We start from the raw sequence: 22,705 nt of genomic DNA, 5'->3' as shown, positions 1-22,705 counted from the left end.
ACCGCGGGACGCGGGTGACGAGGACGCCTCGGCCTGCGGGCGAAGCAGCCCCTCATCGCCACCACGTCCCCTCGGGCTCGGCAGAGATGCTGAGATCGACGTGGAATTTCCTGAAGCGTCACAAAAAGAAATGCATCTTCCTGGGCACGGTTCTCGGAGGTGGGTGGCAGCGCGCCCCGGGGGGGGGGGCGACCTCCGGCCCCGGGACGGCGAGGGCCGGGCCCGCCGCGTCGGCGCCCCGGAGCCCCGGGGCCTGCGGAGCCGGGGCGAGCTTCCAGGCTGCTCTCCGACCCGCCCCTCGCTCTGCCCCTTCCCCCACGCACACCCCTTTCCCCCCCCGGGCCCCGAGGACCCGCAGGTTCGGGGTTAGGGTTCTGTTCTTTCGGGGGTGCCTGCTTTCTCATTTTCTTCTTTTTTGGCACTCCTAGGCGTTGGTTCGGGTTTCACCCCCTTCACGCCGAGTTTCATAATATTCTAGAAGCGTTCGCTACAAGCCTGCACTTGGGGTGCCGAGGGTGAAGGGTATCTTCCCCATTGGAAGTACGTTGCACTGAAGGACGGAAGGATGATTGATTATATGGGAGAGGAACGTCAAGCCGTGTGCTAGTTGTGGCTCTGTCGTTTTACAATACGAATTGCACGGCAACGGGCGACTCGATTTAGGGTTAGGATGTTCTTGCAGCCTTCACAGGATTAGCGAGGTTGGGGGTGGCTGAGAGATTTAGAAACAGGTAAGATAAAAATCTGCATGCTGGGTGTGTAGCTAATACTACCTTGATTGAGGCCCTGAGTTTCATCCCCAGCTTCAGAGATACCTTGAGAACCTTTTCAAAGGTGAGAATTAAAAGCCTTTTGGACTAATAGAAGAGAAAGTCTAGGAGAGAATTTGAGAAAATTGCTTAAAACTTAAGTTCTAAAGAAATATCCTTATCTCTTACTGAATACTTTGGCTACTGAAGTACTTCAAAACCAAGAACTTGAGATGTGGCTCGAGTGGTAGAGTGTCTGCCTAAAAACACCAATGCTTTTAGTTCAAACCCCAGTACTGAAAATTTGAATAATAAAGGACTTTCCTGGGTGAAATGGCTAATGCCTGTAATACTAGCTACTCTGGAGGCAGAGATCTGAGGATAGAGGTTTGAAGCCAGCCCCAAGCAGAAAAAAGCACTTGAGCCGATTTATCTCCAATTAACAGAGGTGTGACCCAACACATAGAGCACCCACCTTGAGTGAAAAAAAAAAAAACCAAGAGAGAGAGCTGGAGGCCCAGACTTCAAGCTTTAGTCTTGGTACACATACAGAAAAAAAAAAAAAAAAAAAGAATAATAAAAGAAGAGGACGAACTGAAGTTCTCTAAAGAATTTGGTTTCTTTTCTCTATTATACTATATTCTATTACCTTCAATAATTAGAAATTATGTTAACAATTTGGCATTAGGTGTTTCTTGAAAGTATGAGATAGTATTCTCTTATTTATTTATTTATTTATTCATTTATTTAGGTCATGAGGCTTGAACTCAGGACCTGGTTGCTGTCCCTGAATGTTTTGTGCTCAAGGCTAGTAGTGTTCTACTCCTTTCAGTGTCAGTTCTATGTTTTTTGGTGGTTTGATTGGAGACAAGAGTCCCAAGGACTTTCCTGCCTGGGCTGGCTTTGAACTCTAGTCCTCTGATCTCAGCCTTCTAAATAGCTAGGATTACTGGTGTGAGCTACCAGGGCCTTCATGATAAGGCCATAATTTCATTCTGCATTTCTCTGAGGTCTAGCACAAATTGGTAATAAGCATATGTAAATTTTGATTACCTTTAAGAAGTTCTTTTTAAAAGCTTGGTTCCTTTGTTGACTTATTTTTATTTTATTTTGAGTTTATATTTGAAACATAAGGGGATTTTATTTTGGTATTTCCATACCAAATACACCTGGTATGCTTTGAGCAAATTCTTTATAGATCAAATGTACTCTCTGATGTATCAGGCCCTGATGTTTAAAGTTTATTTAAACTCTGCTAAGACCACAAAAGGTATTTCATTTTTAAATGCTAGCAATGTACATGTGATGGGAGACATAAAATATATTTTGCTGCTACTGAAGGAAAGAAATTCCCTTATCAATTTTGGAAGGAAGGCATACCCCTTCTGGCTTAGGAGACAGTTTTGAAAGTTAATAGTTCAAGGTATCTTCAGGATTTGTTCACTTTAGGTGATGCCTTCTCTACCTTTATAGTCATCTCTGCCTAGGCACCCTTTGATAAAAACACCAATCATGTTGATTTAGTAACTTAGCCATAGTGACCTCATTGAATAATTTGGTTACCTCTCTAAAGACCTCTCTAGACCAGGTTACTTTCTAAGGTACTGGGACTCAAACATATGAATTTGGGGGAGAGGGGAGTACACACAATTTTTTTTATTACCTCTTGTTATGAAATACTACAGTATACTTACCAAACAGCTGTACTAGTTTCTAAAATATTTTTTATCATTTGCTGGGAATCTGTTGAAACCTCCCCCCCCCCCTCACACACCAGAAAAACACACAGACCCAACCATCAGATTTACTCCAGAAAAAAATATTTTTATTCCAGAAAAACTTATATCTATGCAAAGGATGTCACTGAAGTATTTTATCTCACAAAGTAACTTGAGACAATAATCACTTGGCACAAAGCTTTTATTAGTCCATTATGCAAGAATAATACACGCAAATCATTCAGAATAGGCTATCAAAGTTTATCAGTTTCTTCATTCTGCTGGTTTTGTGGCTCCTATTGTCTTTATTTAGGATTGATCATCAGAAAGATGACAATGAAAGCCTTTTATTATGAACTTTTTTCTTAAGCATGATTATAATACATTTATTTGTATGCAAACATAGTGGCAACAACAATCATACTTTATTTAACTTTTAGAAAATACTCTTAGAGAACCATTATTTTAAAGGATGCATAAAAGCCCATCAGCCACAGCAGTAGTAATTAACAATCTGGTATGTGTTTTTGCTTTTGTAGTACCTAAAGCGATGCCCCCTCCTCGCTTGTGATAAACAGACCAAATTCAATTATTTAGGTCAGGCACAGTTTCTGAGTTCTTTGTTCAATATTATGGGCCACAGACAGTTGGAGATAGGTGAAGATTACTTACTTCCCTACAGCCTGGCTGCCAAGATATAATGAAACCAAGTTTTGGCACACATTTAAAAGGATCTATTAGCAAGCAAAGATGAAATAGTAACAGCCTGTTCTACAAGCTCATTGAACTCTGTCTTCCTTTAGTGCTATGACAAAACCATGTGTGCAAGGTTTACCTAAGAGAAAGGCAACAGAATTCTAGCTGTAGGATTCAGGTGGCCATCTGGTTAATTCTACTTGATTGAGAATCCTCAGGTTCCCAGGCTAAGCTATTCCTACTGCAGAACTTGCTGGATTCATACATTCAGGTCCATATGAACATGACTAAATATTAATAAAATGTTTTAGCTAGTCTAATGTCTTGAATACCAATTTGTTTTTCTCTACGTCATTGTACTTGTTTAAAAATAAACATCATGTCATACCAAAGTTAATGTAATCACAAAAGCATAATATGCTCAGATAATCAAGGATTTCCAACTTTCTCTTTTTTGTTTTTTGTTTTTGTTTGTTTGTTTGTTTTGGGTCCAGTCGTGGGGCCTCAACTCTGGGCCTGGGCGCTGTCCCTCAGCTCTTCAGCTCAAGGCTAGCGCTCTACCACTTAAGCCACAGCACCACTTCTGGCTCTTTTCTTTTTGCTTATGTGGTCCTGAGGAATCGAACCCAGGGCCTCAGGCATGCAAGGCAAGCTCTACCACTGAGCCACCTTCCCAGCCCCAATTTCCAACTTTCTGTATAACTAAATAAGAGGTATGTCAGTTAAACACTGGGTTTTAGCTAGGGGCAAACATCAGTCACTGATGATTAATTCTAAAACTCTATGCTACTTCCCATTTTAAGGGTCTATCAGTGTATTGCTCTTCCCCAATAAAAGGTACCAGGACAGTAACAGGCTTAAGGCAGGAAAGGAGAAAAGGACATAGGAGCTAAAGACAAAATTCTGCTTTTTTGTATAAGGAGAGTGTTATTTCCTCTAGGGCCACACCAATGAATTTGGTTACAAAACAGCCCAGGACAAGAATGTCTGATTATATTTACTCCAGAAAAACTTATATCTAGGCAAAGGGTGTCATTGCGGTATTTTATTTCACAAAGTAACTTGAGACAATAATCACTTGGCACATAGCTTTTATTAGTCTATTATGCAAGAATGGTAGAAGCAAATCATTCAGAGCTAGTTATAGCAGAATAGGCTGTCAAAGTTTATCAGGAATGTCTGACTCTTCCTTAGGCTTTGGCAGGGGTCCATGTGTGCCTATTCAGGGTTGGGCCAGATGCTAAAGTTCCCTAGGCCTTCCTCTAATGTCACAGTGGCTCCTGCCCTCAAAACGCTGAGTAGGTGGCTCTCCTTTCTTTAGGGATACTGGCTTCACACGAGGAGTTAGAGGTGCAGAAGGACTTATCAGCTCCAGAAGAGTCAAGTCCACAGTTTTTCCCACAGTGGGTAGATCCAGTCATTGTAGAGCTTCAGTGAGTTTGCTTGTAACACAGTCACTTCTTTGTACCTTTGTTTCTTGAGATTATCTTGGGCCTGGATCAAAATGGAAGAATGTTACTCTGTTATTCATGAAGATAAATATATTTCCGCTCAAGTTACAAGCAGCCTTAGTTCTGTCATTGAGCATGCACCGTATAGACAGGCAGTACACCGCTATGAGGCGGGTTTCCTCTCAGTGCTTTACTCCTCCTGACACTCAGTCTGAGAAACACAATAAAGCTCCCAAGCAGTAAAATTTACATCTTTATTTATCTATTTGATTAAGAAATTATAGAGGTCTTAGCTTCTTGATAATTACTATTGGGGGCTAAAAATTTAAATTCTTTCAAGAATATCATTCACAGCTGTCATTAACTTCTAAAGATATCTAAATTCTTCTCCAAATTATCCTTTTGAAATAATGAGAGCAAAACTGGAGTCTTACCTGTGAAACATATGCTCATGTGATCTATTGTAATCCAAATGTTCTCTAGGCTAGACTAGATTTATTGATCCCTATCACTGTGGAGAATTAGCCTTAAGTTTTGTTTTTACTTCTGCAAATGTTTGGAGGAAAGGCCTGGAACCCTGAGAATGTCATCTGTGAAACTCCATTTCTGGCATTCATTGGTGCTGATCAGAGATAAAAGTTAGTTGACATACTTTTGTCTTTCCAGCATGTCTTAAGCAAATGTTATTAACCACCTGAGTGTTCAGGTTCCCAGTTAGGACAACACTGTCCCCCACGAGGCATAGAGCAAAAATGTACACATTTGTATCTCATTGTGTCTGCTTAAATGTGCTAAATAACAGACCATATGATACCATTTGTGTTTTTACACTGAAGTATTGTAATAGTCTCTTCTTTCTTTCACAAATAAGTTATCAATTATTAAATGGTCTGTTTCATTTTTTCTCCTTTTCTCAGCGATTTTTTGAATACACAGATAAATAAGTATCTACCAGACAACTTACCTTTCTTTCATCCTTTTAAAAATTTTCACCTTACAGCTTTAAGAAGTATTATGTGTTTATTGAAGAAAATATGGAAAATACAAAGAGACAGAAGGAAATAATTTGTTGCCTCACATTGTTTATTATATATTAGGGATCAAAACTCATCCATTTTTCATGTATCTAGACCATTAAAAGACAAAATTTGGCCGGGTGCCTGTGGCTCACACCTGTAATCCTAGCTACTCAGGAGGCTGATCTGAGGATCACGTTCAAAGCCAGCCTGGGCAGGAAACTCAGAGATACTCTTATCTCCAATAACCACTAGAAAACCAGAAGTGGTGCTGTGGCTCAAGCAGTCGAGGGCTCACCTTGAGCTGAAGAGCTCAGGGACAGTGCCCAAGCCCAGAGTTTAAGCCCCATGACCAACCAAAAAACAAACAACAACAAAAAAAACATAATTTGTCAGGTGCGTTCACTTGTATCTGCTACTTAAGCATCAGAGATCTGGAGAATTACTTCTAGAGGCAAGTCCAAGGAAAAAATTAGCAAGACCCTCAATCTCAACACAAAATTATCCCAGTGTAGTGCCATGGGTCAGTAATCTAAAATATGGAGATAATCTCTGTCTAAGGGCAACCCAGGCAAAAACTAAAGACAGTATTGGAAAAATAACCTAAGAAATAAAAAGAGTCTTGGTGGGCCCTAAGTTCAAATCCCAGATCCTACTACCACTATCAAAAAGGGAATGATAAGAAAGAAAGAAAGAAAGAAAGAAAGAAAGAAAGAAAGAAAGAAAGAAAGAAAGAAAGAGAAAGAGAGAGAAGAGAGAGAAGAAAGAGAAAAGAAGACACCTTCTGAGATCTTACTTTATCATGTAACAGTGTATTTCTTTGAGTCATTAACTAATAATGTGGGTTTTTGATAGCTACATAAGATCTCATTGTATGGCTAGATCATAATTTATTTAAACAATTCCATATTGCTAAATGTTTACCATATTTCCAGTTAACTGTTAAAGGCATTGCCAGCCTCTCAATACTTGATTCCCTAGGGCTTGCTTCTTGTGTCCCCTTCATATCCTTGGTCCTTAGCTATGAGAATGTTTATCTTTCTCTTCAGTTCTGTCTTATACTGTGCTTTAATATGGTTTCTATAAAGCTCTTAATTTTTAGCTTCTGCTTGAGATAAGCCTTATAATTGGATAAAACTAGGTTAAAATACTGTTGGGATTTTTAATACCTTAATTAATATACTTCTTTATTTTTAAAAAACGATTTTAGGAGTATATATCCTGGGGAAATACGGACAGAAGAAAATTAGAGAAATACAAGAAAGAGAGGCTGCAGAATATATTGCTCAAGCCCGACGACAGTATCATTTTGAAAGTAACCAGAGGACTTGCAATATGACAGGTGAGGCGAAGAGAAATGTTTATTCATGTACAGAGTTGCTTGTTGATGTGTATTAATTCATAAATTTCCAGCACTGCAATTAGAGGAAAAGACAAAAAATGATTGATCTCGTGCATATTTGTATTAACTGAAATATATTATTTTAACGTTGACTTGTTAAAATCAATATAAATTTTTATTCTTTGTTTTGGGCAGTTTGGGTTTTTATTTGTTTGTTCGTTTGGGGGTTTGTTTTTGTGCCAGTCCTGGGGCTTGAACACTGGGCTTGGGTGCTATCCCTGGTTTTTGGCTCAATGCTAGCGCTCTACTTCTGGGGTTTTGTTGGTGGTGGTAGTGGTGGTGGTGGTTATTGGAGATGAGTCTCCTGGGCTTTCTTGCCCAGGCTGGCTTTGAGCTGTTGTCCTTAGATCTTGTCCTCCTGATTAGCTGAGGTTGTAAACATGACCCACCAGTACCTGGCTCTTATTCATTTATCTATTCACTCAGCAAATACTTGGAGTGCCCAGCACCAGGGAAATAGACAGGGAACAGTAAAAGTAAAAATAGCCAGGCACCAGTGCCTCATGGTAAAGATTCCAGAATAATGCCACCACCAGGTGCTAGCATCTCCAGGGAATAGATAACCCTTCAAAGTGAAAAGGCACTAAAATTTCAGTAGAGAGAGGAAGATGGGCTGGGCACTGGTGGCTTACACCTGTAATCCTAGCTACTCAGGAGGCAGAGATCTGAGGATCACCGTTCAAAGACTTAGCTCCAATTAACCACCAGAAAACCGGAAGTAGAGCTGTGGCTCAAGTAGTAGAACACTAACTTTGAGGTGAAGAACTGAGGGACAGCACCTAGGTCCAGAGTTCAAGCCCCACAACCAAAAAGAAAGAAAGAGAGAAAGGGAGGGAGGGAGGGAAAGAAAGAAGAGAGAGAGAGAGAGAAAGAGAGAAGGGATAGGAGAGGAGAGGGAAGTGAAGAAAAGGGGACAGGAGGGAAGAGAAGAAGGAGGAGAAGGGGAGGGGAGGGGGAGGAAAAATAACCATAATCCATACTGTACACATCACCACGGTGTTGACATCTAGGAATAATAACTCTCATGCATGTACTTAATTATATGGCTATAATCTTGGTGTATATGTAATTTTGTTCTATTAACATATGCCAGTAAATTATTATTAGCACATAATAGTAACTCTTTTAATAATAATATTTGAAATTCTCTAGCCTTGTCATTCCCTCCCAGCTCTTGCTGGTTACTAATATGGTCATGTGGGCAACTAGAGCATGCATTTCCAGTGATGGCAGGCGAATCACTTGTGATTTTCTATTTCTGTTGTCTATTTGTATTACAGTACTGTCCATGCTCCCAACACTAAGAGAGGCATTAATGCAGCAGCTTAACTCAGAAAGCCTTACAGCTCTGCTAAAAAACAGGTAATTGAAAATTATGGCATTTTTCAGTTTTGGGCTGCACTTATATAGTTTATAGGTTGAACTAAAATATTTATCAAAAGTCTTAGCTTCCTTATTTTCTTTATAAGAAAAGCTCGTGATACATAAACTCAGTTTAAAAACAAATGAGTATTTTACTAAATCCATTTTATTTTGTTCATTATTTAGACTCTTTCATTACACAGATCTTTTAGGGCAATAAAACATTCACACATTGTTTGTCATAAAACTAGATTTCCTATTATTTTGACATTATAAAGAAATCTTAGCATTGAGAGCTTATAGAATGTCTTCCTAACCCAGCTTACCTCCCTAAATTGTTTCCACTGTAATAAATATTATTCACATACATTCTAAATAGATAAGCCATATGATTTACTATAAACAAAATGACCAGGTAATTTACATCCGCATGTCACTTTGGGAAGCACAGGAGAGGGGTGTGCAGGAAATCAGTATGTACCAGGCACTCACCGGACCATGGAGCTCCAGCCCTAACACTCATTATTTTTTCTGACTTTTTTTCCCTTTAGGCCTTCAAACAAGATAGAAATATGGGAGGATCTAAAGATAATAAGTAAGCCTACATATTCTGTGTGACAGCACATCCTTGAACTGTTTATAAGGGAAGTTTTTTGTTCTATATCATGAGTGTCTTTTTACCTTATAAAGTTTTCAGGATTATAAAACACTCATCAAGTAGATGAGTAGATATAATATCCAGTCACAGAAAATAATGAGTGGTGGTGGTGGTGGTGGTGGTGGTATTATCATTGTTGTTCTTATGATAGTTCTGATATTTTTAACAGTGTATGTGTGTGTGTGTATGTATATATAGAGTTGTATCTATAGGTGATTTTTCCCCTTCTGGTAATAAGGTACTCATGACCTTTTATCCTCACTTGATTTTTTTCTACTCATGGCTGGTGCTATACCACTTGAGCCTTGTCCTCAGTTCCTACCCTTATATGTTAAAGGAAGTTTGTATGTCATCTAATAAAGTAGCTTTACCATGTTACTGTATGAAAACTTTCATTCCTGATAAAAATTTGAAGTATTTACCTGGAGCCTGTATATGTCTTTATGTCTCAAAAACTCAATAGTAGGAATCATCCCTTTGTTTTCCCATCCACTAAACTAATTTTTGTCAACAGAATAATGAATGGAACCTTTCTAGAATCCTCTAGTCCTTTTCTGCTATTACACTTTTTCTAACTCTTTGTGGCCAAAACTTTCCTCATTCCCTTTTTTTCAGTCCTTCACTCCCACTCATTCTTTGATACATTGTAGCCTGGCTTTTCTTCTCTTCCCTCCACCCAAGCAAATCTCCCAGCATGAGTAGTAACTTCTATGTCTCTAAATCCCCTGGATGCCTTCCTCCTCCTACTAGATCTCTTGGTCATCTCCTCTGCCCTCTGTCTTCAACAGCCACATGCTCTTCTGCCTTGAAGCTTACTTTTCCTACTTTTCTCTCTTTCTATACCTTCCTTCAGTACATGGCTGGCTTCTACTCCTTTGCCTGCCATAGAAGAACAATAGCCCTCTTCTCTTAAATCTATAATGGCCCCTTTGAACAACTCAGAGTTCTGAGGCTTCAACTCAGTCCTTAGTTTCTGATGACGGGTGTGTGTGTGTGTGTGTGTGTGTGTGTGTGTGTGTGTGTGTGTGTGTGTGTGTGTGTGTGTGTGTGTGTGTGTGTGTGTGTGTGTGTGTGTGTGTGTGTGTGTGTGTGTGTGTGTGTGTGTGTGTGTGTGTGTGTGTGTATTTGTTTGTTTTTTCTTTCTGGTTTTGTGATAGTGGGGATGCTCATATGTTAAGTAGGAGATATTTTGAACTAATATATTTTTATATTTGATATAGTTATAAATACATTTTTAAAGATACTTTATTCTTTTTAAAAGGCATAGGGATAGTTCAGGATTTCACACATTTCCTGGTGTTTTAATAACAACACAAGGGTTATTTTTTTCTCTCTCTCTGAAGGTTTCACAAGAAGTGTTGTGGCCGTGTACAGCACCTGTATGCTGGTTGTTCTTTTGAGAGTCCAGTTAAACATAATTGGTGGATATATTTACCTGGACAATGCAGCAGTGGGCAAAAATGGCTCTGTAAGTTTAATGGACATAATTGCATGTTGCTCTTTCAGGAAGTTCAGTTTGGGCATTTACTCATTTTTGTAATGTATTTTACAATGTATGTACCTTTATATTTCATAAGATTGTAAGCTTTTAGCACTCTGATTTTTAAAAATATTTTGGAAGTAGACTTTCTGTATGTTAAAGGATATTATTCCTACCATCCCAGAGCCTGAAAAATCTCAAATTCTACCAAAAATATTGCTTCTTTAATAGTGGACGTCTTGAATAATGTAACTTTATTTCTGTTTTGTGCAGACAGCTCTCGCTCCCCCAGACGTCCAGCAGCAGTATTTATCAAGTATCCAACATCTCCTCGGAGATGGTAAGATTCTACTTTGTGGCCTCTATACCGATTTCATTTATTTGTATTATTGAGGACTTATCGAGGGGAACAAGGCTTCTCATCATGTTTCTCCCTTAATAGGTCTGACAGAACTGATCACTGTCATTAAACAAGCTGTGCAAAAAGTTTTAGGAAGGTAAGGTATTTTTCTGACTTCTTGATTCTGGTGAATAACAGAAAAAGTAGAATTGTTCCAGTGAAGTTAGTGACTTGACAAATGGTGAACTGTGAAACTATTTGTGATAATACAGATGCCAGCCCTCAGTACTGCTTTGTAGAGTCCCTTTTTTTCTAAGTCTCCACCTTTACATATTGGGCAGAAACATTTATTTATTTCCAAACAAATCAGAAGAATTTGGATTATGAAATTAACAATCTACTTTAAAATCTGCTGCTGAGACTTTTACCTCCCACTTATACTAACAATATCTATAATTATAGTAGGGATTTTATTATGTAATCTGTAGCAAAGCTGAATTTCCTTGGCTTCATAATAATGACCTGCAACTGGTTTCTCCATTCTAGTCCAGTTAGCATTTTGTGATTTGACCAGATAGAACAAGTTTGCAGACAGAGGTCTGTTATGAAAGAGTGTGTTAGCCTGGTGCCAGTGGCTCATGCCTGCAATCCTAGCTACTCAGGAGACTGAGATCTGCGGATCATGGTTCAAAGCCAGACCAGGCAGAAAAGTCCCCATGTGAGACTTATCTCTGATAAACTACTCAGAAAAAGCTGGAAGTGGCACTGAAGCTCAAGTGGTAGAGCACTAGCCTTGAGCATATAAAGAGGCTCAGTGACAGTACCCAGTCCCTCAGTTCAAGCCTTAGGACTGGCGAAAAAGAAAAAAAGAAAAAGAAAAGGATGTGTTTGAAATGTATTATCTAGTTTCAATTTATTCCAATTGTCTATGTTTCTAGTGTTTCTCTTAAACATTCTTTATCCCTTTTGGACTTGGAGCAAAAACTAAAAGAAATCAGAACTCTTGTTGAACAGCATAAATCTTCTTCTTGGATTAATAAGGATGGATCCAAATCTCTATTATGCCATTATATGATGCCAGATGAAGAAACTCCACTTGCAGTCCAGGTGTGTAATTCTTAACCATTGAATCAAGTTGTTGTTCTCTGTTTGTTATTCTTGAAATTAGATTTCTGAGTCTCTTGAAAAGTGATTGAAAGACATGTGTTCCAATAATTTAAATAAAACCATGCTAAAATAGAAAATAAAACATGGCTGATTTCTAGTTTAAATCACTTACAATTTTAGCTACTTATATTATTTAGTAATAATATGAAACAGACACTGAAATATAGATATATATCTCTATGTAGATATATATATATATATATATATGCCAGATGTAAAACAAGGAATATATACATTATACTTGGAAAATTCTAGAGGCAACGTCTTTAGTGTATCTATAGAGCTATGAGTGTGAGATCAAACAGCAGAACCTAGGGCAATATTATGTTAGGGCAAGATCATAAAGAGTTTTGTATGCCAAGAAAAGGAATCTGAGCTCCAATTTGTGGCCATAAATTTAAACTACATTCAAACATACTTTCAAAAATAAATAATGTCTTTGGAGTGGCACTATAGCTTAAAGTGGTTAAGTGCTAGCCTTGAATGAAGAATGCTCAGCGACAGTACTCAAGCACTAAGTTCAAGCCCGACCACTGACAAATAAATAAACAATATAAATAAATAAATAAGTAATGTCAGGAGGAAAATGACTGGAAGAAAGCTGTAATCATCTAGTTGAGAAACAAAAAAAGACTATAATATTAACAGTTATCACCTCTGGCATTGGTACATACTATCCTGAGCACTTGTTATGTAAGTTATTCATTGATTAAGAGCAATAAAAATGCCAAAGATTGCATGGTATGTAGCTTATCTTTTTTTTTGGGGGGGGGGGGGGGGGTTCCGGTCGTGGGGCCTGAACTCTGGGCCTGGGCGCTGTCCCTCAGCTCTTCAGCTCAAGGCTAGTACTCTACCACTTGAGCCACAGCACCACTTCTGGCTTTTTTCTTTTTGCTTATGTGATGCTGAGGAATGGAACCCAGGGCCTCAGGCATGCAAGGCAAGCACTCTACCACTGAGCCAACTTCCCAGCCCCTATGTAGCTTATCTTAAAATTAGTAATTTTTCATTTATAAATTGAATTAAACTTAAATTTTCAGCAATTGGGATATTAGCTCTTACTTATCCAGCAGAGCCTCGGAAGCTGTAATACCTCAGCATAGAGCCTCATCAATAGAATGCCATGTTCTCATTGATGGCAGATTTTTCCTTTCCCTTTCCCTAGACACTCCACAGATGACCCCCTAGGGAGGAGACACTGTATTTATGAGTGGTCCAGAAAAGAAGAAAAAAGTCACAATCCATTTGAGGTATTCTGTTATTTGAAAGACAGAGACTAAACTGAACAAAGGGGACAGAAGTAAAGAAAGAAAACAGAAAAAAAAACTTACAAAATAGGGCCTCAAGAAAATACAATAAAAACAATCATCAGTGACCTTTCACCAAATTAGAAGCTTTCTGGAGCTAGGAAACAGTAGCAAATTTTAAAATTTAATAGTGGAACTAAAAAGAAAATGGTTCAAAGGGATGGGTAAAGATAGGACAATGCACCAAATCCTACTGAAACAGAAAGTCAGACTGAAAAAACACCTATATTTCCTGATAAAATCTCTTCAGAGTGACAGAAAAATATACCTCCTCTGCATTCTTCAAACCTACCTTCTTCCTTGTCTGTATATGGTAGAATTCAACCAAAGAAGGTCCAAATAAAGATCTTACAGCCTTATGTAGGTTGAAGACTTTGGAATTAGTTCTGATTCTTGATAGAACTTATGCTTTTAAATTTCCAGAATTTTTTAGTTTGTGACTTTGACCAGTTACTTCATGATCCTCTGCTGATATCTGCACACTACAATGTGGCATTCTCATTTTACAGGCCTGTGGGCTTTCTCCGAGAGACATTACCACTATTAAGCTTCTCAGTGAAACTAGAGACATGTTGGAAAGGTATGTAGACTGCATGTAAAGGAAACTGTGTTTGTACTTTATATGAACTTAACACTTGTTAGTGTTTCTTGAACAGATAGCCAACATTGCATTAAAAATTAAATTTTAAGTCTGTTCCTGTGCCTTCAGGAACGATTTCCTGCCTAAAGTAGAGGGAATGGATTTTTTTTAAAGATACCCACTGTTTAAGATCCTGATCTACTATTAAAGAGTCAGAAGATAGTAGCATTTATATTTTGATAAACCATCCTATAATAATTCTCGTATACTATATATATATATACACACACACACACATTACATACATACATACATACATACATACATACATACATACATACATACATATACTAGCACATGGTCAACAAGCAGCTCTGTTAAACAGAAACAAAAAAAGTAAAATTTAACCACCAAAAACTGAAACTGTAGCCACATGCTGTGGCTATCAAATTGAAGTTCAGCTACCCAGTTGAAGCTACTGAATGATAAAGTGGGGAGGTAGGAAGAATTGTTCTTGTTTCTTGAGAGCAAGCACTAATCAGCTCTACTCAGCCCTCTAGTATGCACATATGTTTGTACACACATACACATACACACAGACACACACACACAGTTAGACACCATCTTCAGAATGACTCATTAACCCTAAATCAGTTAGAGTAGACAATGATGTTAATAAAACCTCTTTTGGTTGTTTGTATTTTGTTAGACAGGGTCTTGCTCTCAAGTCTTAACTGATCCTGAACTCACAGTCCTCTTACCTTAGCATCCTAAGTGCTAGGATTAGAGGTGTGCAATATCACACCTAGCTCCTAAAATCTTTGAGTGATAAAAATTTCACTTCCTGTCTAAACTGTTGCTGTTTTGAAGCACCCAAAATAGAGGCAGAGTCAGAAACTGAGAAAATAACATATAAAAGACAGTGCATATAAGTACCCATGAACTGAATTCAAGGCTGCTCAACCTTGGCTGAGCCACTTAAACTTTTAAGGTAATTTTATCATTGAGAAATACCATAGTATCTGACCAACCAACTATATGTTAAAGGATACAAATATCTGTTATTTTTTATTATCTTTAAGAGTTGTACAAAGGAGTTGCATTTAACAAAGCAATTTATGGAAACAACGTATCTTAATCAATGTCACCCCTCTGAACATTCTCACACAACCATCTTCTGGCTACCCCTTCCCTCATTCTTCTTAATTTTGTAGCACATACATTGGATTCTTGACTGCATTCTCCCCCTCCTCTTCATTCCTCTACCCCTTTCTGTTAGATTCCACCCAACCCTTTTCTAGTAATTGCTTCCTGGTGTTTTATTTTGTTCACTTTCCTTTCTAGGAATTAATCTATTTCATTTCTCAATTAAAGATGTCAGATGCATCCTTGGGATAATTTATGCCTTTTTTTCCCTCTAAGTTCTCTTTTCTGAGGAAATGATAGTCTTTTCTTAGGATAAATTCTTCTTGATCTTGAAGAAAATCAGCACTGATAGTTAACTGAGTCACGAATCCCATGTCAAAATTTGTCAGTGCTTTGTCTTTGCCCAGTAGCCACTGATTCTTGTTTTCTTTTCAGATCTTCACCAAATCATTCCATGAGACTCTAGGAAAGGTCAATGTTGATCTTTTGCCAAATACAGGGAATATGTAATGTTCTTCTTTCTCAACTTTTCTCTGATTTTTGACACTATTGATAAAGCATTTCTTATTGTTTTGTCACATATGTGACCATATATTATATTTTCTCTCCTAGTTCTTAGGTTCTTGTAACTCTGTCTTTCCTTTAAACATTAGTGCTTCCCGGGTATTGTTCTTATTTTATCAGCAACCTCTGATAAAATTGCATTTACACTTCCATTGCTCTAATTGCAATCTGTATGCTTATTATTTCCAAATGTAGTATTAACCTAGTCCTCTACCATGGGGCATACCCACTTCACAGAGCAAATGTTTAGTAAATCAACTCTGCAAAAAACAATTGGTCTAGAGTATGATTTCTGCATTTCAACATTAGGATTAATATATTGATTCATTTATCTTCTTCAAATATTCTTTGGTCTATTATATTAGATACTGCTTTAGGTGCCTCATGTTCATTCTTTCTGGGACTTCTAATGGGAAAAACAAAAATCCAAAAATTAATAAGCTTACTATGTTAAGTATTTGTGACTTCATTGATGAAATGAGCATGTTGCCAGGCTAGAGAGAGAGCAGAGATGCTGTTTGTGTAGGTTGGTCTGAAAAGACTCTCTGGGAAGATTCGTTGGAGCAAATATGAATCCCCTATGGATGTGAGAGTTATGATTACAGAGAGTACAGTTTGAAGAAGAACAGGTGCACAGAAGCTAATGTTTATCTTATTCAAGGAACAGCAAGGAGGCCAGTGCTGAGCACAGTGACCAAGAAGTGAGGATGGAGAAATAGGATGTTGGACCTTTTAATCCATAAGACAATTGTTTATGTGAGATTTGTGATTGCTTGATTCTTTTCCATTATCATTACTTATTTAGTATTAAAAACAATACATTATGTGTATTTCAGCATTTTCCTTTTTTTTCTTTCTTTCTTGTTTTAGTCAGTTGTAGGGCTTGAATTCTGGGTCTGGGCACTATCCCTGAGCTCTTCAGCTCAAGGCTAGAGTTCTACCACTTGAACCACAGCGCCACTTCTAGTTTTCTGGTGGTTAATTGGAGAAAGGAGACTCATGGACTTTCCTTGCCTGGGCTGGCTTTGAACTGCAATCTTCAGATCTCAGCCTCCTGAGTAGCTAGGATTATAGGCATGAGCCACCGGCGCCCGGCAGCACTTTTCTTATAACATATGTAGAACCATGTAACTTACGGCATGTAAGCCTTGTATGTAATGCTTTTTAAATTCTGAGATTTATAGGAAGCTATTAGAAAGTTTTAAGCAATAAGCATTGCTTTATTTTTGACTATAAAGAAACAGAAATGGGAAAAGGGAGCTAGTTTTAAATGTGATAGACTTAAACTAACATGACATGTTGAATTGAAACCTCTCTGTGCAACTACTTTAAAAAAAATTTTGAAAGAATTTGAAGCCAGGTGCGGTGGTTCATGCCTATAATCCTAGTTATTGAAGAGGCTGAGATCTGAGGATCACAGTTCAAAGCCAGCCGGGGAAGAAAAAAATATGAGACTCTTATCTCCAATTAACTACTCAGAAAAGCTGGAAGTAGTGCCATGGCTCATGGTAAAGTGCTAGCCTTGAGCACAGAGAGGCTCAGGGACAGCACTAGGCCCTGAGTTCAAGCCCCAGGACCAGCAAAAAAAAAAAAAAAAAGGAATTTGAGCTGAGTGTCAATGAATATCTAAGAAGACTAGCAATTAGTATTTTTGATCACTTGTACTCCAAGTGTAGTTCTCTACTATCCCGTACAAAGTTAATGAGACCCTATATTAAAAACACAAAACAAAGGAAGCTGAGTTGAGCTCAAGTGGTAGACCATTTGTAAAGGAGAGTTCCTGAGTTCAACTTCTAGTTAAAAAAAGAGAGAAAATAAAACTTCAGTGGGGGAGGAGTGAAGGAAATGAGGGAGGGAAGGGATAGTAGTAGAAAAAACAATGCTGGACAAGATATGTACCCATTACCTTACTCATGTAACTGTAACCCCTCTGTGTACAGCATGTTTACAATAGAATAAAATTGTTTTTTAAAAAAGTAACTACCAAGCTAATGTCTAAAATTTTTAATTAAAAGTTAAATGTATTTTTCCTTAAAAGAAAGAGAGAGAAGGAAAGAAATGGAATACAGAAATGAAAAGAAAAAAGAAAAGTACCAGTGGCTGGTACCTGTAATCCTAGCTATTCAAGAGGCTGAGATCTGAGGATTGTGATTCAAAGCCAGTCTACAAAGAAAAACCTGAAAGGTTCTAACTCCAGTTAGATCTCCAAATAACTAGCACTAAGGTCAGAATGTCAGGCCATAAGTAGAAAAGATGAGCAAGTACAAGGCCTTGAGTTAAAACCCTGGTGGCAGCGCGCACGCGCACGCGCGCACACACACACACACACACGCACAGAAGAGAAGAGGAAGAGAGAAAGTTATAGAGAGGAAAGAGAAGAAGACCTAAATTTACACACACACACACACACACACACACACAGAGGAAGAGAGAAAGTTGTAGAGAGGAAAAAGAAGACCTAAATTTACACACACACACACACACACACACACACACACACACACACACACACACACACACACACACACACACACACACACACACACACACACACACACACACAGAAGAGAAGAGGAAGAGAGAAAGTTGTAGAGAGGAAAGGGAAGAAGACCTAAATTTACTGTGTGATCTAGCGAGTCTAAAATAAAATGAAAGCCAGCTATGGTGACCCAGACCAGGAATCCCAGTTGCTCTGGAATTGGAAGCAATAGAGAATTGTGTCTCAATAAAGATTGTAAAGCAAAGATATAGTTGGTCATTGTACGAGGATTCAGGAGATTCCCCAAAAAAGTAATACTATTGACACTTTTAAAAACACATTAGGGCTGGGAAGGTGGCTCAGTGGTAGAGCGCTTGCCTTGCATGCCTGAGGCCCTGGGTTCGATTCCTCAGCGCCACATAAGCAAAAAGAAAAAAGCTGGAAGTGGCGCTGTGGCTCAAGTGGAAGAGCGCTAGCCTTGAGCTAAAGAGCTGAGGGACAGCGACCAGGCCCAGAGTTCAGACCCCACGACCGGACCAAAAAAAAACAAAAAACACATTTTACAAAATGCTGATTAACCTAAGAAAATCTAGGGATTTGGGTGAATTCCTAATTGTGTTGTGCTAATTATAATAAATGAATTTAATGTTTAACTTTGAAAAATTAACTCCTCCATAAATCTTTACAATACTTCAGGCTGTGAGATTGTAACTAGAATTGTAGTTCTCAAAAGTAGACACATAATTATTGAATTTTTTCCTTTTTATTGAAAAATCTAGAAAAAGTAATAATATACTTCTTATTTTATGTAGCCCAGATTTTAGCATGGTTTTGAATACCTGTTTAAACAGAGGATTCAGCAGACTTCTGGACAATATGGCTGAATTCTTTCGACCTACAGAACAGGACCTCCAGTATGGCAACTCCATGAATAGGTAAGGTAACACAGAAAAATGATACCATACTCAAAACATGGTGCTTTTAGCTGTGTTTATTTTGTTGTTGGTGGTGGTGGTGGTGGTCATGGGGCTTGAACTCTGAGCCTGGCGGCTGTCCCTCAGCTCTTCAGCTCAAGGCTAGCACTCTACCACTTGAGCCACAGTGCCACTTCTGGTTTTCTGGTGGTTTATTGGAGATAAGAGTCTCAGATTTTCCTGCCCAGGCTGGCTTTGAACCGTAATCCTCAGATCTCAGCTTCCTGAGTAGCTATGATTACAGGTATGAGCCACTGGTGCCTGGCTCTATATAATCATTTTTCAAAAATCAAACTTTGGAATTTTAAAGAAGATAGAAAAATTCTTACACCCCAAAAAAGCAAAAAGAATATATTCAGAGAGTTAGGGCTTAAGTTAAAAAATAAAATACAAAATCATGAATACATACATATATGTATATAAGAATTTATCCATTAAGTCAGTTTTAATTGTTATTTCTGTGTGGAACAATTCTATTTGAGTTTGTTAAACATATTTTTGTAAGTATCCTTCAATGTCTATATTGGTTGTATAATTAAAATGTTAAAATAAAGTCGGGCACAAGTGGCTCACACCTATAATCCTAGATACTCAGGAGGCTGAGATATACAGATTGTGGTTCAAAGCCACATCCAGGCAAGAAAGTCTGTGAAACTCTTCTCTCCAATTAACTACTACCAAAAAAGCACCAAGTGGGCATGTAGCTCAAATTGTAGAGTGCTAGTCTAGAGCAGAAAAGTTCAGGGACTGTACCCAGGCCCTGAGTTTAAGCCTCAGCACGGGAACAAAAAAAAAAAAAAGTTAAAATGTCTATAAGGGAATTTCAAAACTTAATTACTGTGCTAATTTTTTCAGTCTCTCCAGTGTCAGCCTGCCTTTAGCTAAGATAATTCCCATAGTAAATGGACAGATCCATTCCGTTTGCAGTGAAACACCTAGTCATTTTGTTCAGGTAAGAAGAAAGCTTGGGGGTATTTTTGAAAACAAATTGCATTCATGATGTGATCATGTTTTCTAACATAAAACTACATTCTCTGATGGTTTATTTTATAAAAACAAAAATTGGAAACTGCAATATGAGTGTGGCAGAATGCCTATGGGAGTAATAATATTTAATAGTAATTTATACAGTCGGGAATACATTTTCCATGTTACAACATAAATACATGTTTACTGCACTATAGTCCAGACACATTGTAAGCGTTAGTTGAATTTACGTAGTGTTATCATGTGTTGTGGTAGAGATTCGGTGCCTCATAGAAACTGAGGAGGACAAGAAAATTTTGTAAAAAAATAAAAATAAAGCATTGTAGTAATTAACAAAATATAACTATAATAGTGCATCAATAATCCGTCACTAAAAGCTGCATAAGCAATGAAGTACTTAGTTTTTTCACTAGACTACCTCCAGCTCCATCTTTTGGGGGAATGCATTGAGTAAAACTGATTTTAATAGGAGTACAATGATTTTTTTTTCATAGTTTTACATTCCCAAATCCCTTGGGAGAAGTTAAGCACCTTTGCTCTAAATTATGTTATTTGTCCATATGTGTTATGCATATGTAAAATATGCATACTACACATACACAAATCATGTTAAAATACAAAATTGTGTTATGTGTATATCAAAAGTATCTGTAGGCTTACGACTTTTGTATTGCCCTCATTTATTCAGTAGAAATTCTTGTAGCACCTAACCTACACAAAGACTATTTTGGATTCCTTCCCCTACATTATACCACTGTCTTTCTCGTAAGAACCTAAACAATGCATTATTTCTTATAGTCTATTACAAGAAAAAGATTCCTTCCCATAAATGGCATCCTTCTTACCCTAAAATACCACGAAGTTACAAGCAAATTCCTGGCTTATTTGAAGTGAGTTCAGATTCATCAGTGTGTCCGAACGCTAGGTTTCCCTGTCTTCTTTGCTAGGACCTGTTGATGATGGAACAGGTGAGAGACTTTGCTGCTAATGTGTACGAAGCCTTCAGCACCCCTCAGCAGCTGGAGAAGTGAGACCTTTCCCTTCAAGAAAAACTCGTGGGGTCCATTCATGCTACAAAATACATGGAATGAATCAACTATACCGAGAGCAACAATTTGTTACCAAAATGCCTAATAAAAATATATTCTTAATCAAAGTCTTCATTTCATAATGAAGTAGATTTATTTAGCATCTTAATATATTTTTAAGTCCATCAAAAAACCAGTTTTTGTGAATATATGTACACACAGTGCAAATAATGGAATTTATAGTTTGTTACACCATGGATATTTGATCCAAACTGACTAAAAACAAATGTAGATACTTTTATACATATATACTTATGAGATGAAATGTTGTGTACTTTGACATTAATCTTGAGAAAAAAAATCTGTTTGGGAAATAGGTCTAAGATGTGTGGAGTTTGGGAAATCTGCTCTTTAACTAATCAAAGTTAATTGCACTCTGCCTTTATAACAAAAGTAAATCAGACTTTTCTCCAGTTATCCTTTAGAGGAATAAATGGCTGTCTCAGATACACCCAGAGGACTTTCCTTCTTATGAAAATCAGTGAACTTTAACAATTCAATCAGCTCCTTTTTCCTTTGCTATTTCTCTGTGGTATTTTCTAAGGCTTACCTTAGAGAATTTTAAACTGACCTATAAGCTAAAATTGTGTTGACACTGTGCATGGCTATTATTGATTACATAGTTTTATGTAAATAATTCTAACAACTTACTTTGTATTGATTTTGAGTACATTGAATATCTTATTGCAATAAACTATTTTAATAAAATAGAATTTGTCTAGTTAATACTTTTCAACCATTCATGTATTTGTCCCCTACTATTTTTGCTGTTATTTTTGGAGAACAGAGGTTTTTAAATTTTCATTTTAGCTGGTAAGGTGATGGTTTTAACTTTCTTATAGAAAAAATAAATAATACTACATTCTAAAAAAGAACTGATTGATTATATGTATACATTTAGAAGTGCAATGAGGTCAGAAGTAAATGAATCGTCATCAGTGTCAGTATCTTGCTAGGAATGGCTTATTTTCATAATATCAAATTTATGTTCTCCCTATAAATTATATAGCTAAATAGAAGAGGGTAAGAAATGAATAGTGAAGTCTTAATTGTACAAGGGGTTATTTTGTTGCAGTATTTCCATATGTGTAGTATACTTTAATCATTCCTTTTACTCTTCTTTCTCCCTCCTCTTTTAAATTATTTTAACAGGTTTCATTTTTTCATGTGTATTTAAAATACTTCCAATGTGTTTGTCACCCTTGAGCTCTTCACCTCCCCCTCCTCCCACTGTTTCTACTCTAATAGTCCTAGTCTTAGACTTAGGTCATTTTTTTTAAGTCTAGATTCCACATATGAGGAAAAACATAATATTTCTTTCAAAAATGGCTTATTTCACTTTAACATGAAGATCTTCAGTTCCATTTTCTTGCAAATGACTTCATTATTTTAAAAAGACTATGTTTCCTCATTTGTATTTTATTTTTAATATAATTTTATTGTTATTCTTAAAGTATTATACAGAGGGTTTACCATTTCATTAGTCAGGCAGTGAGTAGATTTTTCTTTTTTTGGAGTTTTTTTGTTTTGTTTTACTGGTT

At 37.4% G+C, this 22,705-nt stretch overlaps 1 protein-coding gene across 1 annotated transcript; it reads left to right on the top strand.

Moving 5' to 3' along the window:
• Pex3 (peroxisomal biogenesis factor 3) lies at window positions 1-21,861 on the top strand. The gene is made up of 12 exons (XM_070010103.1): window positions 1-159; window positions 6,841-6,972; window positions 8,313-8,394; window positions 8,946-8,989; window positions 10,396-10,520; window positions 10,806-10,872; window positions 10,975-11,029; window positions 11,811-11,979; window positions 13,856-13,926; window positions 18,928-19,050; window positions 19,945-20,041; window positions 21,024-21,861. Exons 1-12 carry the CDS (start codon window positions 87-89, stop codon window positions 21,105-21,107), a joined length of 1,122 nt encoding a protein of 373 aa, XP_069866204.1. The 5' UTR covers window positions 1-86; the 3' UTR covers window positions 21,108-21,861.
• Window positions 21,862-22,705: the final 844 nt, after the last annotated feature.

The sequence above is a fragment of the Dipodomys merriami genome, unplaced genomic scaffold (genome assembly GCF_024711535.1).
Source record: "Dipodomys merriami isolate MVZ:Mamm:240054 unplaced genomic scaffold, mDipMer1.0.p SCAF_8, whole genome shotgun sequence".
NCBI lineage: Eukaryota > Metazoa > Chordata > Mammalia > Rodentia > Heteromyidae > Dipodomys > Dipodomys merriami.
Note: the sequence above shows the minus strand (reverse complement) of the source record. Positions and strands in the feature narration are given on the sequence as shown.

What these genes read in the sequence shown, in the direction of transcription:
- Pex3 (XM_070010103.1), top strand. Translation starts at nt 87, where the DNA reads ATGCTGAGATCGACGTGGAATTTCCTGAAGCGTCACAAAAAGAAATGC. An exon ending in ACAGCTCTGCTAAAAAACAG is followed by an intron (nt 8,395 to 8,945) that starts GTAATTGAAAAT and finishes TTTTCCCTTTAG; the next exon opens with GCCTTCAAACAAGATAGAAA. An exon ending in CCAACATCTCCTCGGAGATG is followed by an intron (nt 10,873 to 10,974) that starts GTAAGATTCTAC and finishes CTCCCTTAATAG; the next exon opens with GTCTGACAGAACTGATCACT.